At 38.0% G+C, this 16,906-nt stretch overlaps 1 protein-coding gene across 1 annotated transcript in view; it reads left to right on the forward strand.

Moving 5' to 3' along the window:
- fwe (Calcium channel fwe) overlaps window positions 1-16,906 on the forward strand; it is an 89,294-nt gene that overhangs the window by 33,016 nt on the left and 39,372 nt on the right. Inside the window, exon 5 of the mRNA XM_067145293.1 lies at window positions 15,160-15,267. Within this exon, the coding sequence (XP_067001394.1) occupies window positions 15,160-15,267 (108 nt within the window). The remainder of the gene's footprint in view (window positions 1-15,159; window positions 15,268-16,906) is intronic.

The following is a 16,906-nucleotide window of genomic DNA, read 5'->3' on the forward strand; positions in this document are numbered from 1 at the left end:
ATTTAATATATGGTTCTATCTCGTTCAAAAAATCTTAAGATTGATTCACTATTTGTTTCCCTTTCATCCACTGTAGCGAAAACGTCAGCAGATCTGGCCCACAAGAAGATTCCTTTAATGTTGTTTAGAATTTTGGTCTTTTCTAAGTGGTCCCTGTATATTTCTGCCACTATACCAGAAGAGGAGCTGATAAAGCGCGTTGTTATAAGAAAAATAATTATAGGATAAAACGAACTTCAGGATATTTATAAACTTCTTAGTTTCATGTCTATTTAATTTTTTGTGTTTAAGATTATTATTTTGAATCCACAGACTTAACGCGTATGTTAAGAGTACGTGTTTTTGACATCGAATGAATGTATTGTGTGGTGGGCTTGCAGCTCTAATTTCATTGAAGTTTGGCAAAATGCTATGGAAATCTTGATGGGATTTAGTATTAGGAAAATATATAATGTTTCTTTAGAAAGTTATGAACGAACCTTAAGTTTTTGTATGTTGGATTATTTTTAAAATTAATAATAGATTTAATGTATTCAATTGTGAAAATCCTTAAAATAAATGTTCCACCTTTACAATAGCATAAATCGTCTTTATTGGTAAGACTACTGTAAATATATCAGTGATGCACATTTCGTCCCGCTTTCGAGCCATCTAGTCACAAACAGAATCATTTTAAAATGTGGTAAGGACGCAATGAAACCATTAGATAAAAAGTCTTGTCAAGTCTTGAGTCATAAAAATAATAAACAGATCATGTGATAACTAAAACATATGTAAGATAAAGACAAAGTTGCAGGAATAGTTATAACATTAAAATGCATATAACAAAAAATTATGGTTGTGATCTTGCCATAATAATGTCTTTATAAGTCGAGATAGGACCTCAGGCAATGAAGTAAATCCCTAGAGTGAAATATTCAGTACATCTAATGTCTGATGTAGAAAAAAACACTAACATGCTAGAGGAAGCATGCAGGCCATGGAAACAAAGGAGTGGTTAGGGAACAAAACACTGACATTTTGGTCACTAAGTGGCTGAAACTAGTCCCAAGACTAGTGTAATCCTATTTACTTAATATATTGTATTAAAAATTTGGATCCTCGTGTCAATTTATTTCTTATAATTGCGCTTCAATACAGAACAAAAATGAAATCTATAGCTTATAATCATAAAAATAACATGAATATGATGTGAATCACAATGTTGCGTTAACCCGTGAGGGGTTGCGTCCGGTCATTTCAACCATTTCTGTTTATTTTGATCAATCCTGCGAACACTGTTTTATACACCCTCCCCCTCCATACCTTTCAATGGACTCGTCCACACTTCTGTCACACCACTGTTATCCCTCTCCACTCATTCAGTGAGTGACAAGCTGGCTATCCGGTCGTTTCGTTTGCATGCGACTCCTCACGTTACCTTTCTCCAGTCTTCAAGCATATGCGACTCATGGCGTAGACTTATTTATAATGTGGAAAGTGCGCTGTTGAGTAGAGGGAGGAGGAGCTTTGTCTAGATGTGTGTTAAATGAAATTAAACATCATTTTAAAAGAATTTTCCATTAACAACTTGAATTTTATTTTCAATTTAATCAGAAAGAGGCAATCTCATTATTATAATTATGTTAAAAACCGTGTCTCTGTGTTTAAATAGTATTAGCTTATATTATTGTAACAATAAATAGCATATTAAGTAAGCGTTTTGTGTTTTATTGATTTCCCGTCGAAGCGACCGTACGTGACTCCTGACGTCACATTCGGCACGCAACCCCTTGCGGGTTAAAATATTGCTACATACGTGGCGGGGGGGGTGTGGTAATCGGGATCCGGACTGGAGTGTGCGATTTGAAGACCCCTGGATTAGACCGTTGGGTAGAGATAGAACACAATCAGTTTATTCTGTGTTCAGTGGTGGACAAGACTTAAATTAACACTGACTTAACCCACTATGGCAGGGTATACAAAGTGCTTGCTGCTAGTAGAAATTGGACTAGGGCTTATTTCCCAGTAACTAGTAGGTTACAAAACAAATAACATTAACAGGGGAAGGACTCCTCTAAACACAATGTATCTTTCTTGGCCGAGTGCTTGAACTTAATGGGCACATTTCTGACACTTGAAAATTCCCCACACATCAACTTCCAAATCCCTGCCTGTGTGATTCAGTCGCTTAATTAACCCGTGAGTAACTAAAAAATCGCTGAAGCTCGCTCGTTGTTTACTCTGAATATATTATCGCAGATAAGGCTCAGTTATTTTTTGTTAGCATCTGCTTTATTTTTTCAACAACATACTTATAAGGCATTCAAAACAATGTAATGAACTTGGTTTCACATTTTTCTGTCCAAAGGTTTCCGAAAACCAGCTGATCCTTCTGGAAGGACATCAGCCAAATACATATGCTCTGAACTGATTGTGGGAAGAACAGCAATTGTGTACTTAGAACTGATGTCTGACTCAGGTTCTAGTGTGATACTGAATGAAACTTGAAACATGGAGGGGTACCTCACATTTCACACACTGTAGTCATTTTCTTCATACAGTGACAGCAGTGAAGCTGCTCCGTAACTGTATTTGTAGGCAATTCTGCTTCAAAACATCCTATTGTGTCATATCTGGAATCAGTTCTTTAGATGGCCTTCCTCTGGGAGAACCTACCTGGCGATTTGATTCTAGGATAACTGTTGCAATCTGTCGATGAAATGCTAAATAGTCTAGCCTACCTCCATCAGCTGGGTAGAGCTGCCAAGCATTGAGTTCTGCTACATCAGTACAGTGCAATGTGCAATTATGGTAAAGTACCATTTCTTTCCTCTGATCGACACCCAATAGGGAGAAATGTACTAATCTGCTAGATCACTCATGTGCTTGTTATAATTGTGTATGAACCTTGGTTGTTCAGTTAGTGTCAATTTCTTCCTCTGCTCTGAATAACACGTTACATTATGAGTTGGAGTGATAGTGTCAAAATTAGTGGCCACAGTAACCACACTGTTACTCCTTGTAGCTAGTAATATGAAATCTGAAGTTAAAAGTTCCTAGAGACTTCTTCTTCATGTCACCTTCTTTCAGTATATCACAGTCCTTGCTGATTCTGTCAATCTTTTTTGTAACAGTGGACTGTATAATTCTTCTTCATAAATAATTCACAAACGATAGTGTTGTTAAAACTGCAGAAATAGATTCCGTATGAAAGTTCTCTGTCTGGTCAACATACGTCATAACAACACTGTAGCCTGTCAGAATACATAGTTTTGTGGCAGTGTTCCAGCTGGCTGATAAGGCTCAAGCCATGACACATATCCGTTTCTTGGTCCCCCACACCAGGGGGAGATGAACCTGACTTATATTTGAATACAGTAATTGTGCTGTAGATAATAGGCCTATTGCTAATATAAGGAATAGAAGGAAAGTTGTAATCAAAGTGCTGTGGTTTTTGGCTGACGTTTTTCTGGAAGGTTGCTTACAAAAAATCAAACACAGACCATCAGTTATCTTTGTGTAATCCCGTATGACTGGTTAGTCGGTTCAAGGAACCTCCTAAGATATAACATTGATCATTTCCAAAAACAATGCAAACCTTAGGCAAATCTACTAACCCATTTATGGCCAAGGTGTGTCAAGTCATCCAGTTTTAGTAACTCGCCCCTTTTAAGTTACTTCGGACAAAAGCTGAGACAACAATGAAGAATATTACACAGCTAATCTGTTAGAATGTGTTGTATAGGCAAGGTAAACATGTGTGAATTTAGTCAATACTTCAAAAAGACATACAATAAATGAATATTTCACAGCTCTCTCCGCTCATATTCTTCAGGAAAGACGTCAGCCGTATCTGAGTTAATGTTGCGAATACTGCACTTGCATCTGGCACACGCCATGATACATCACTTTCAAAATGTGTTCAATTATTTTTCATAAAATGTGCCAGCCATGGGCCTCACATGATGCAAGTTCTATCAGAGCAATAGCAAACTCTTCTCCAGCCATTAGGAACACATAAAATGGTTGCATTTTACTGATTGCCGTGGTTTCCACTGTCATTTTTCTGTATAAATAAAAATACTTCTGAACATTTACGTTAATTCTAGAACAACCTAAATTCACTGATCCAAGAACTAGTGATCTCCTGAAATACTTCAGGTTTCTGAAACAATTAGAAGTTTGATTTTCAAGCCTGCAGATCTTCTGGAGACTTTTTCATTTCTCTTGCCCCTAAATTTAATGAGTCTTACTCTGGAAGAAAAACAAAAGTAATGGAGTGCAGTCAAACCAAGTTAGCTGATGCAGGAAATATTAGATTAGGAAATGAAGTCTTAACCCATATGCACCCACCCGCCCTTTGCTCTGACATTGCTAGGAATCCAACAACTTTTTAGTATGCAACCTGGGTGTTGCAAGCTTTCCGTTAAAACAGAATAGTGAGTGATCGACTGCACATATTTTCACGGTACCTGTTTTATATTATTGAGAAATTCCACACTATTCCTCATGACACAAAAAACAGAATAGTACAGAAATATAACACACACAAATTCCCTTTGAAATCTTAAATTTTTCACTAACTTATCTCACCTCGGAAGTTCTTTAGTGTGTGTTATGGCCTTAATTATACGACACGAGCCTAACATTTGCCTGATTTTGAAATAAGGAAACAAATCATGAGTAAGCGAATTATGAGATTCGAACCTATATCCCAAATACGAACTTACAGCCGTATGTCTCACTCGGTGTATTATTATTATTATTAAGATTGTCTGAGGATCAGTGGTAAAGTGTTCACATCCAGGTACCAAGATCGTAGGTTCAAATCCGGCAGTCTTAATCGGATCTTGAGGGGCGGGAGAAAGTTCATTTGGCATTCCATGTCGTACGATATTACTACGCGAAAGATCTCTGGTGATATACTCAGTGTTCATTCATGCACAGGGCCACTAATAACTTCTTCCCTCACTAACACTGCTGAAATCAGAGCCTAAAACATCAAATATGCTTTGAATTTCGCCATTACTGAGCATTTTGCGTGAGCAAGTAACTTCCTTCTCAGCCATCTTGTCAACGACAATACAGATTTCTCGATCGATATTTTAATCAATTCTCTTTGCCAAAGAAGCATACCAGAGCACTCTGGTGACACCTTAAGACACCAAGAACAGATTTCAATTGAGTTTTAAACATTTTTTGATTACGGGAGCTGTTGGTAGCGACACCTCTCTCTTCTGTATTTGTGTTGTAGATATTGCTGTTTTGTTGTTGTTGAGGAGGTCGTGTAGCGTTGTGTTTGGAAGCTTAAGACTTTGCAGTCTGTCACAAAACTTACTGAAGTATATCAACAGTTGAATCAGAACAGTACTTGAAAAATTTTTACGATAAGGGTTTTCACCATGAAATTACATGACATATGTCAGCCAAATAGAATATTCTTGAAGATCACTTTATGCAGCTAAATTAACATAGAAGTGCAAGAACTATAAGGAAGCTTGAAGAAGGAACTCCACACAACACGAACTCTCAAAATTTTAGTGTGTTTAAACTTAAGTGTTTTATACTGTGCTTTATGTATTTTAATATGTTTAATGTGCTCAATATGTCTAATGTATACTCAATAAGTTTTAGTTTACTGTTGCCTTCACTGCCTCATTGATCATAGATTCTATTTTAACCCCACATAGGCAAAATATTACAACAATATATTTTATTTCTAACCCCATTAGACATCTGGATGATCTAATCATAATAACATCTTTGTGACATGTCTAATGGCTACAGTTTTGTAATATACTAGATGATGATGGCCGTGGAAGGCCGAAACCGGTACTGTATTATATCCGTTTATAATAAATAATAAAGTATTGATAGGTGGAACACATTTCTTGTCTGTATAGGTGAGACCTCAGTCGGTCAGTTAGTTGGAGTCATTGGGAGAGTGAGGCTACAGTTGGTTAGTCAGTCATATGGACGGAGACACTTGCATGAAGTCATATGGACGGAGAGACTTGCATGAAGTCATATGGACGGAGAGACTTGCATGAAGTCATATAGAAGGAGAAACTTGCCATGAAGTCATTTGGATGGAGACACTTGCCAAGGAGTGTTGTATTGAGATGATAGTAGTCGGTCATCTGGATGGAGAAGCAGCAGTCAAATGGATGGAGAGGCCTCAGTCAGTTAGTTGGAGTCAGTTGGAAGGTGAGACCTCAGTCGGTCAGTTCAGTTAGAGGGAAAGGCTTGCCATGGAGTCATATGAACAGAGAGATTTGCCACGAAGTCAGTGGAATACAGAGCCTTGCTATACGGAGTACAACTGAGATGTTAGTAATCAGTCATCTGGATGGAGAAGCAGCAGTTACATGGATACTTAGTTGCCAGTCACCATATGGATTAAATGTTCGGTGTGTGAATCTAATTTCAAGCCACGCTATACCTCGTCAGTGAAACAAAAAGGATACATCACCAAATTAGGCATGGTACACCTACAGCAGACACCAACTCAAAGGAATATGTCGTAATTACACTCAAAGTGTTGAAGGTACAGTCAAGTGAACACTGAGGAAAAAATATCTTGTATAACTTTTAAAAATCCGGTCAAGAGGAATTCAAATTTAATGTCTAGTTCCTTTCAGTTGTAATATCATAATTTTATATTTTCATCTGATATATCACAGCAAGTCTTACTATTTTCAGATACAATTTGAAGAATATATTTTGTTCAATATCAAATTAATTTATAGTTTTATTTCAATGGCAGAATTAGATAACCTCAAATTTAATGGGGAAACAAAACGACAGTCTCCTTTTCCTAGAACCTATATGGTATGTTGTCAAAAGTAAGCTTATTACCCCACACCCTAGAGATATTCAAGAGACTCATTCTATTGTTGCTGCACTGAGTTGTAGCTGGCGCCCGTCAAATATTGTATGTGTAAGTAATCAGGTAAGAAGTAAGTGTGAGTACAAGGTCAGACGATTGAGTATTTTATTTAAATGAATGTTATTTCCAGGTTTTTCATTTTCATGCTATTTGATATTATTTTAAATTAGTGAGTATAGTCGAAATGGTGCATGACGAAGATGGAAGGGTGAGAGGGATCATAGAGTGTGACTGACTGGCTAGGAATGCTGCCTTGGGGCGGGGGTTTTGCAAGTTAGGTACCGTATTTACTCGCATATAACTCGCCATCGCGTATATCTCGCACCCCATTAACATTTGAAATTGCAGGAAAAAATCCCCACACATTACTTGCATTAATTTCTGACGTCATAAAGCCATACGGTACATACCGAAATAAAGTTTAGGTATTCGGTGGATGTGCCTGCATTAAATATCGGGGCTGTACGCATTGCTGTTATGGTACTTTGTACGTGTCAGTACAAGAAAAACTGCATTTCTTTCTCCTTGCAGAAGTGTTGAGGCTAGCTGTTGGAACAAAAACACCTAACTCTCATAAACTTTGACATGCCATGCAACACCTCCATGAACAAGAAGGGAGAATCTACCATGCTTGTACGCACAACTGGGTGTGAAAAACAGCGTCACACTGTCATGCTAACAATATCCGCAGGCGGAAGAAAATATCCACCATACCTTATTTTCAAAAGAAAAAACTGTGCCTGAAGCAAAGTTTATAGGTTATATGTGAGCAAATACGGTATCTTGGTTTTCATGGGCACTTTATCCCAAAGTAGATGTCTTACAAGGTTGTTGAAGTTGGAACTGCTCGCCACTTTGTTTACTATTTCCTTATCTGCAGTACCCCTGCTGGAAGTCATAGTCCTGAGGTATTTGAACACATTGAATGTTTTCACCTTCAAGCTTTACGTGGCAGTCAGTATCTTTCCTACTCATTTTCAGTGCAACAGTTTTTGTTGTGCTAACTTTCATCTGATAGCATTTGAACTTCACTACCCATTCATCTAGCCTAGTTTTTACCTCTACCTCTGTCTCCCCAATGGCTACATCAGCAGCAAACACCATTTCTTCAAGAGAAGAAAAATGTGAGCTGTACAGGGACGAGGTAGTTCTCCATCTCGTCCTCTTTCAGGATTTTAAGGATACTATCCATGACAGGAATGAATAGTAATGGTGGGAGTGCATTCCATTGTTGGACACACTGTGTGGTATCAAACCATTCTGAATGGCCATCCCCAACACGTTCATAGCTGCTGCAGTTCTGGTACAACATCTGGACCTTGCCTGTGAGATATTCAGGCACTCCCACTTCTCTGAGGCACTTCCATATGACTCGTCTAGGCACCGTATGCATCATGTGCCTTTTCTAGGTCTAAGAAAACCAGAGTTAGGTCTTCCCCTCTCTCCCAGTGCTGTTCTATTAACATTCTTAGCGTGAAGATCAGGTCTGTTGTTCTTCCATTGGTTCTAAATCCATGCTGTTCCTCCAGGGCAGGTTCTATCTCTGCTGACAATCTGGTTTCAATATATTTTTTCCATTATTTTCAGGCTATGGGAGAGAAGTGTGATACCCGTATGGTTGACACATTTTCTTCTGCATCCTTTTTTAAATAAAGGGATAATAAGGCCTTTTGTGCAGTTCTCTGGATCCCGATACTGAAACTCGTCCCTGTACAGCTTGCACTTTCCTTCTCTTGAAACCTCTTTGCAAGGTACACTTTTTTATTGTTATGCCCGTTCTTGTTAATTATAATCAATACTAATTAATAATCATTTATTAGTAGGTATTGAAAATTATTGTTATTAATGTTATCGCCCATAACGGGGAACAGGTTAATGAAGTGTTCTGGTAGTATGTCCTCTCTCCTTGCTAGGCTAACAAAGAGGTATGTAAATAAATGATTTTAAGTTAACTTTTAAATTCACGTCATTTAAACAGCTATTATGCTTTACATTTACTCTGTGGTACAAAATTCCACGTGCGACAAAATACGTTACTGTGCATGAGTGACTAATGTAGATCTAAGCAGTTTTCGTGCTAAGAACTTGGAGCCCCTCCTCCCATCTGAGCTTTCCAAGGTGGGCTCCTCTTGTGTATTCAGTTAGTACACCAAGAAAAAAACCCAAGAATCTATGAATTTTTTAACCCTTTTATTTTTGATGTCATATTTGTCACACTAGGCATTACAATGTGCAGGATAGATTTCGTTCAAAAAAATATTTTATGTTGTTCGAGTCATCAGTCCATAGACTGGTTTGATGCAGCCCTCCATGCCACCCTATCCTGTGCTAACCTTTTCATCTCTACGTAACTACTGCATCCTACATCTGCTCTAATCTGCTTGTCATATTCAAACCTTGGTCTACCCCTGCTGTTCTTACCACCTACACTTCCTTCAAAAACCAACTGCACAAGTCCTGGGTGTCTTAAGATGTGTCCTATCATTCTATCTCTTCTTCTTGTCAAATTTAGCCTCCTCTCACCAATTCAATTCAGTATCTCTTTATTCGTGATTCGATCTATCGATCTCACCTTCAGCATTCTTCTGTAACACCACATTTCAAAAGCTTCTATTAACTCGTAATGTATGCTCAATACATTCATGCTGTTCCTAAAAAGTGGCTTGATGTTAATTATTTGGATTTTAACAGAAATAGGCCTTAAAATTATAATATCCAAGTATATAAAAATGCTGATATCAAAGACAAAGGATCATTTTAGTTCATCCTTTCAGTTCAATTTTCAGTGGTTTTTTTTCTTCATTCTCTAGCACACTATACCCCATAGTTCACTCGTATATGGCATGTTTTGGTCAGTAATTACTCAATTTCAACAGGAATCTGCAATAAACTACAGCAATACATAACACACCACATTCATTGTAAATGCCCTCAATGCCCACTGTAACATATTTGTAACATCAGTTTCTGAAATGGCTATACAGCTACACATCCCTAGGAAAGGGCTTCCTGCTGCGCCTTTACATTCGCAGAGTACATTTTCTCTTCAGTGGACATTACACTTTCATAATACAACTAAGTATGTATGGAAAACACTAAATTATAGTAACAGTAAGAACAACAAATATATCTTGCATGCCATGTTTCTTCACAGCATCGACCAGTTGAGTTCAGTAAACTTCCTAGACCCCAGTTGAAAAAAATATCCACAAATGTGCTACACTGGGCAATAAGAATAAAAGAGATGTATATCTTCTGATAGCATCGAAGAGTCGTGTTAAATTTGTAATGCTGGGCATTACAGGTTTAACCTCATCGTGTTTCTAATGTTATTTAATCATATAAAAACAAACTCAAAGAAACTCTTGCTGTAAGTGGCAAGTCCTTTATATGTTGCATCATCTCATGCTCTGGTTGTTCAGTAAAACTGTTGTCATGTTCTAATTTTTCAGAAAAAAGTGTGATCAATCCCTCCCATTTTGGCATCAATGTAAAATGTGGACCGAGCGATTGGCTACGCGGCTTGGGTCATGTAGCTTCAGCTTGCATTAATGAGATAGAGGGTTTGAACCTCACTGTTGGCTTCCCTGAAGATGGTTATCTGTGGTTTCCCATTTTCACACCAGGAAAATGCTGGGGCTGTACCTTAATTTAGGCCACAGCTGCTTCCTTTCCATTCCTAGCCCTTTTCTATCCCATCATTGCCATAAGACCTATAGTGCCAGAAAATAGCAACTCGCTGATTTTTTCCTTTGGATTAAGGTATATCATGTTTTAATGTGACAGGTGTTTAGAAAGTAATACAATCTATATATTTTCTGAAAGCTTGTTTTATTCCCTTTCTAATGGCATGTAACAACTTCATTTATGACCTTTTAAATGGACGATTTTGTAGGATTTGTTAATGGAAAGCACAATAGCAATATTTTGCATTAGTTTTCATTTCCGCACTAGTACTTTGTTGGATACCCTTTTGACTGCACAACTTGTGCACACCTTGTTGGCATGGAATCTACTAGATGTCCGAGGGTTTCTAAGGGTATAGCATGACACGAGATGTTCACAGTGGCTTCAATCAATTGCAGTTTTGTTCTAGGCTTCGTTTCTCTTTATTTTCTTCTTCAAAATCATCCACAAATTTTCAGTTGGATTTAGATCTGTTTAATATCCAGGCCAAGACAGTGCTGTGACATTTTCTTGCACATTTGGGAACTCTTTGATCACTTTTACACAATGGAAGGGTGCTGAATCATCCTGAAAAATGAATGGTTGTCCTGCAAACAAATCCCTTCCTGGTGGTAATATCATCTTGTCCAAAATTTTCTTTTACTTCTCTCCATTGATAGTGTATTCTAAGACATCAATACGCCCAACACCATTGTATGAGAAACACCCCCAAAGCTTAACACTAGTCGGAAACTTCACAGTTTTTAGAGTACAGGCAGGATTCAAATCTTCACTTGCCATTCCGAAACACTCTACAATCCCCATCACTTCCATCAATGTTAATATTAGATCCATCACTGAACAGAACAGAGCAGCTGGCCAGATTAGATCCATCACTGAACAGAACAGAGCAGCTGGCCAGATTAGATCCATCACTGAACAGAACAGAGCAGCTGGCCAGGTCTGATGTTCTTTGGCCCATAGTACATGCTTCATACATTGTTGTTTGGTGAGCATTGGTTTTATTTACTGCCTTTTCTTACTCCAGATGAAATTTTCGCAATCTGTTCCTTACAGTTTTGGAACAAACATCAACCCCAGAAGTTTCCCTTCATTTTTCTGTAAGCACTTCTGAGGTAACCCTCCAAACATAAACGATGCAAAGCATTGTCACATCTGGGTGAAGTTTTCAGTTTTCTGCCACATTTTCCTATTCTACCACTCATGACCACACCCCTGTCTCGAAACTTAGCCAACTGTCCCCCAATTGTACTTTTATGCACTCCCACTGTGTGTGCTATCTGACTGTTTTTTCACATTTACTTAATGCCGCAATCCGTGCAGCCTTTCTAGGTGTTATATCACATTTCTTGCCCATTTTAAAATCCGAATTTGTCCGTCAAACACTTGCAATAACAAATACACATCAGGTAATTATGAAAAATTTATGTGTACATTCAGAGGGATTATTAACAGACATGAAGGAGGAATCAGCAGCTGTGTGCTTTACAGAGACATCTATAAGCAATGAATAACACTAGCAGAAGCATTTACTGTCATCTGATGCCATGTAAAGTGCAAAATTTTGGTGTTCTGCTTTCCACTAACAAATCCTACAAAAACTGCATGTAAATAAGCCAGCCATAAATTAAATTGTTACATACCATTAGAAAGGAAATTAAACAAGCTTTCAGAAAATATATAGATTGTATTACTTTCTAAGCACCCGTCACGTTTAAACACACTATACCTTAATTCGAAGGTAACATTGAGAGTTGCTATTAATTTATCCAGCGCTGTACCTGTGTCGATGCCCTTGCCATAGTGATCGGCAACATCAGGGGGAACCTGAGATTTTCATAATTCTATCATATTATGGAGGACTTCTTGGGACCTGGCAGCATCTCAACAAAACTCCTAAAACACTTTGTATGGCTTGCTTTATCAGAACCTCATTCCAGGAACTTCTTTTGCTAAGCGGTCCTTTAAATTTTGGCATTCTCTGAGTTGAACAAAAAACTACAATACAATAACAAAGTGCTGATCGTGGCTACCAGCAGAACTGGTGTCTGGGGTTACTGGACCATAGTCGTAAGCAAAATATCTTCACATCCTTTGAATTTCTTATACTGTGTTATAATTATGGTAGACATGATTTTAAGACTATTTTAAGCAAGTATGTTCAATATCAAGTGGGTGTATTACCTTGCATTGTCAACAAGCTCCAAATATAATTTCTATGTGTATGCAGATCCCAGGATGCTGGTCTCTACCCTCATTATACTGATCAGTTTTCTCCGCAGAAGTTTTCCTCTGCTGGGTGGTGGGAATGAGTAACTGGGCGGAGAATGCTATGTAAAAAATATGAATATGATAAAATTTCACTTTATTCCCCTCAGGTCATTAACAATATCAGACAGGTAAATATTAAGTGTAGAATTAACTATTTTAGTCTTATCACAAACGAGACATAACAGAGTATTTTGAACTTCTAGTGTTCTACTGTTCGTTCATAAACATGTAACACCGGGACTTACCACCTGGTTGCTATGGATTACCATACTGGTTTCTGACGACATGCGGGATCGTGTGCTCGCGTGCGATTACGCACTCATCCAGAAACCGGTCACACACGACTCTATGGGATGGTCAAGCTAAATATAAACTCCGATGTAATTGATGCAATTATACTGACAATAATCAAAATTTATCATTTAAATAAACAGTTTGACAGTATTTACACGTATTAATTTTACGTAAATAGCACATATCCAGGTTTTTAGCCAGGGGGTCTGTAAAACTAACAGGGTGGTGCTCCCAATAAAAATGCCTTACAGAACACTGCTGTTCTCTTAGTTTTGTTTTACTTGCAACAATCGAAATGGCATAGGTCCGAGAAATGTTAGTAATAATGCAGGCGGTTGGTGTGATGAATTTTGTAGGGTTGGATTTCATTGAGGAACAACGAGGAATGTGATAGTACCTTCCGGCTTAAAGATGAAAATAATTGTAGAACATAGTGTTCATTTCCTTAGTAGGCCTCTTCTGAGATAGCGTTTGAAATTATAATGGAAAATGTGTGTTTTGGTAGATTTTCTGGCAAATTCAGAAAATACCAATGATGTTTAGAGGGATATTCAACATTCAGTGCTGTTACTACCTAGCTACTTTCCTCCTGAGCGTAGAATTTTAGCTGCAAGCTTGCATTTGGGTGGCAGTCCTGAAGATGGTTTCCAGTTTCCACTGTAGGCTTGCCTATACTCTCCTAGCCCATTCATTTGTCACCATTGAAAACCTTCATGTGTTAATATGACATACACAACTAACCGTAAAAATCTTCATTATCTCTGTGTTGAAACATTTGCCGAGATTATTATTATTTTCTTACTAATTGGTAATAATATACCATTGGAAGGAGCCTACGATGTTAAGTATTGGTTTACAGTGTTCATTGGACACGTCCTTACACAAAAAATGATCAGGGGAATTTTTTTTCTCAGAGTTCAAACACAGCCAGAAGGAAGGAACACATTAATATGGAGATTTCTTGGCTAGTTAATATGCACACATTGAATGACTCAGACGGTAAAGAACTGGCTCTTGGAGCCCAGGTTGGCTCAGTCAGTCCTGGCTCAGTCTTATGGTATTTGAAGGTGCTCATTTACACTTAGACATAAAAGAACTCTGGTAGGACGAAATTCTTGCACCTTTTCGTCTCCAAAATTTGTTAGTGGGTTTAAAAAAACATTATACACTAATATTTATCTACACTTTGCTAATAAAATGGTCCAATTCATTGCAATGAGAATGAGCTTAAATATTAACCTTTGATACAAATTTTTCTAAATGCAGCTTGCCCCTTTAGTAACATGTTAAAACTATATATGGTGGTTCTCAAAATGTGTGTTGGAGGCAAATGTATATTAAAGAGCAAGTCAAGAAATATTTTATTACAATAGATCATAGCAAGAGTCAAGTTAAACAACATTTCGCCGGGCTGAGTGGCTCAGACCGTTAAGGCGCGGCCTTCTAACCCCAACTTGGCAGGTTCAATCCTGGCTCAGTCCGGTGGTATTTGAAGGTGCTCAAATACGACAGCCTCGTGTCAGTAGATTTACTAGCACGTAAAAGAACTCTTGCGTGACTACATTCCGGCACCTCGGCGTCTCAGAAGACCGTAAAAAAAGTAGTTAGTAGGACATAAAGCAAATAACATTATTGTTATTAAACAACATTTCGCACTGATTCTTATGTTAGTCCGCTTGGTTCTTTGTGTCAACGTGTATAGTATACTGTACTTGTTATAAGCAGTTCTGTAAAACAACCAATTTTTGAAAAGTGTGATTAGATGTTAACTTTCTACAATAACATTATTTATATGTATGTAGACTTAGACATTAAGACAGTCATTAGAAATAAATATGTAAAAATTAATGAAGGCATATTTGTATCTTGAAATTTTAGACATTTTTTTTTTTAAAGATACTGGTACACAGTATATTAGCCCTTCCTTCCCATGCATTTTAAGGTTATTTGAATAGATTATGATTGATAGTGAAATGATATTCAGCAGAATTTTTAGATGAATATTTGAAAATCACTCCAGAATTTGTGTGTTTCAGAATTTCATTGCCAGCAATATTTTTATGCCCCGGCATTGGAAGCATATTTGGCAGCGGTCTTATCTTCACTACAGGAGTTATTTATGGACTAATGGCTCTTGGAAGAAAGTAAGTGTCATTATTTTATGTTTCTTCTTCTTCCTCTGGTGCTGTCTCCTCAGAGAAAGTTGGCAACATGTTTACTAATATTGATATATATGGGATTAGATTTATGTGAGATTAATACAGGATATGAATATAATGATTTGATATGCTAAAGTCTTGCCCACCGAGCTCGATAGCTGCAGTGACTTAAGTGCGGCCAGTATCCAGTATTCGGGAGATGGTGGGTTTGAACCTCACTGTCGGCAGCCCTGAAGATGGTTTTCTGTGGTTTCCCATTTTCGCACCAGGCAAATGCTGGGGCGGTACCTTAATTAAGGCCACGGCCGCTTCCTTCCCAGTCGTAGCTCTTTCGTGTCCCATCCTCTCCGTGAGACCTATCTGTGTCAGTGCGACGTAAAGCCAATAGCAAAAAAAAGTCTTGCCCAGTGTTAGGTTTTTGTAGAAAAAGGAGATGTTACAAGGTGTCCTTAATGGAGATCCTTCCTTCTATTATAGTGTTAGTCTTATGCATATTTCAACACATTGATTTCTCCTATCTGAACGTTATTCTTCCTAGGAAACAATTTTTACTTGGTTTACAATTTTCACACCAGGCAAATACTGGGGCTGAACCTTTGTTAAAGCCATGGTTGCTTCCTTTCCATTACTAGCCCTTTCATATCCCATCATTGCCATAAGACCTATGTGTGTTAGTCCAGCGTAAAGCAAGTTGTAAAACAAATATATATATTTAATAAATTGTTATATTTTGTCTTGTTACTTCCATTTATACTGCATTACTCCATTTTATCTTGTTTCTTATGATTGTTGTATACAAGGAACTTGGTATACAGTGACACAACATAAAGTTTATTGTTTCAATGATTTGATACAGTATATGTAAGAAACAAAACTGAATTCTTCTTGAAACTTGTTTGAATGCATGCAGTTTATGTTGAAATTAAATCTTAAATTGAATGTCTGTTGCATATGTACAATTATACAATGAGAGAGTTCTATATACACTTAGTTGTATCTTGAGGAGATAGTCTGTTTCACTAATAAATTGTCCTGATAGTCGAAAACTATCTTCTGTGAAATTACAAGCGTAACTTGTAGAGAGAGGCAGAATGCTGGTACTAGGTTTATACTTGCAAAGAATTTGCATTAATTTATTCAAATAGCAGAAGGCTAAGGTGGACGTCGGAGCACTGGTGAGGACTAAAGGGAGTAGCAGAATGCTATACTCGGGGCTCGGCGTGGCTATGGGGATCAGGATAATGAGGCAATGTTCATGAGGTGAAACCTCACGGCCAGCAGTTTGTCCATCTGTTCAAAACACGTTTTTAAGAGGAATGCCTCCGTGTCTGACTTGCGGTGTGTTCTGGTCGTCGAACATTGGGGTAGTCCTGGAGGGGCTCGGAACGAAGCTCCTTATATATCGCTGGCTGACGTCATCGGTGAGCGTGCCAGCCGCAGTGAAGACACCTCGTAGCTGCTAGGAACTTCGGTGCTGCGGCGGGTTGCGGATCTTGTAGGCGCGGAGCTTGCGATGCGCAGGACACACAACAATAATCAATTCTTTTTTTCTCCTGACCTCATTAATATTGGACTAATTGGGGCTTAGTGTGTTGTCGTTCTGTAACACTCTTTTCTGATCAGA

This window comes from Anabrus simplex, chromosome 4 (genome assembly GCF_040414725.1).
Source record: "Anabrus simplex isolate iqAnaSimp1 chromosome 4, ASM4041472v1, whole genome shotgun sequence".
NCBI lineage: Eukaryota > Metazoa > Arthropoda > Insecta > Orthoptera > Tettigoniidae > Anabrus > Anabrus simplex.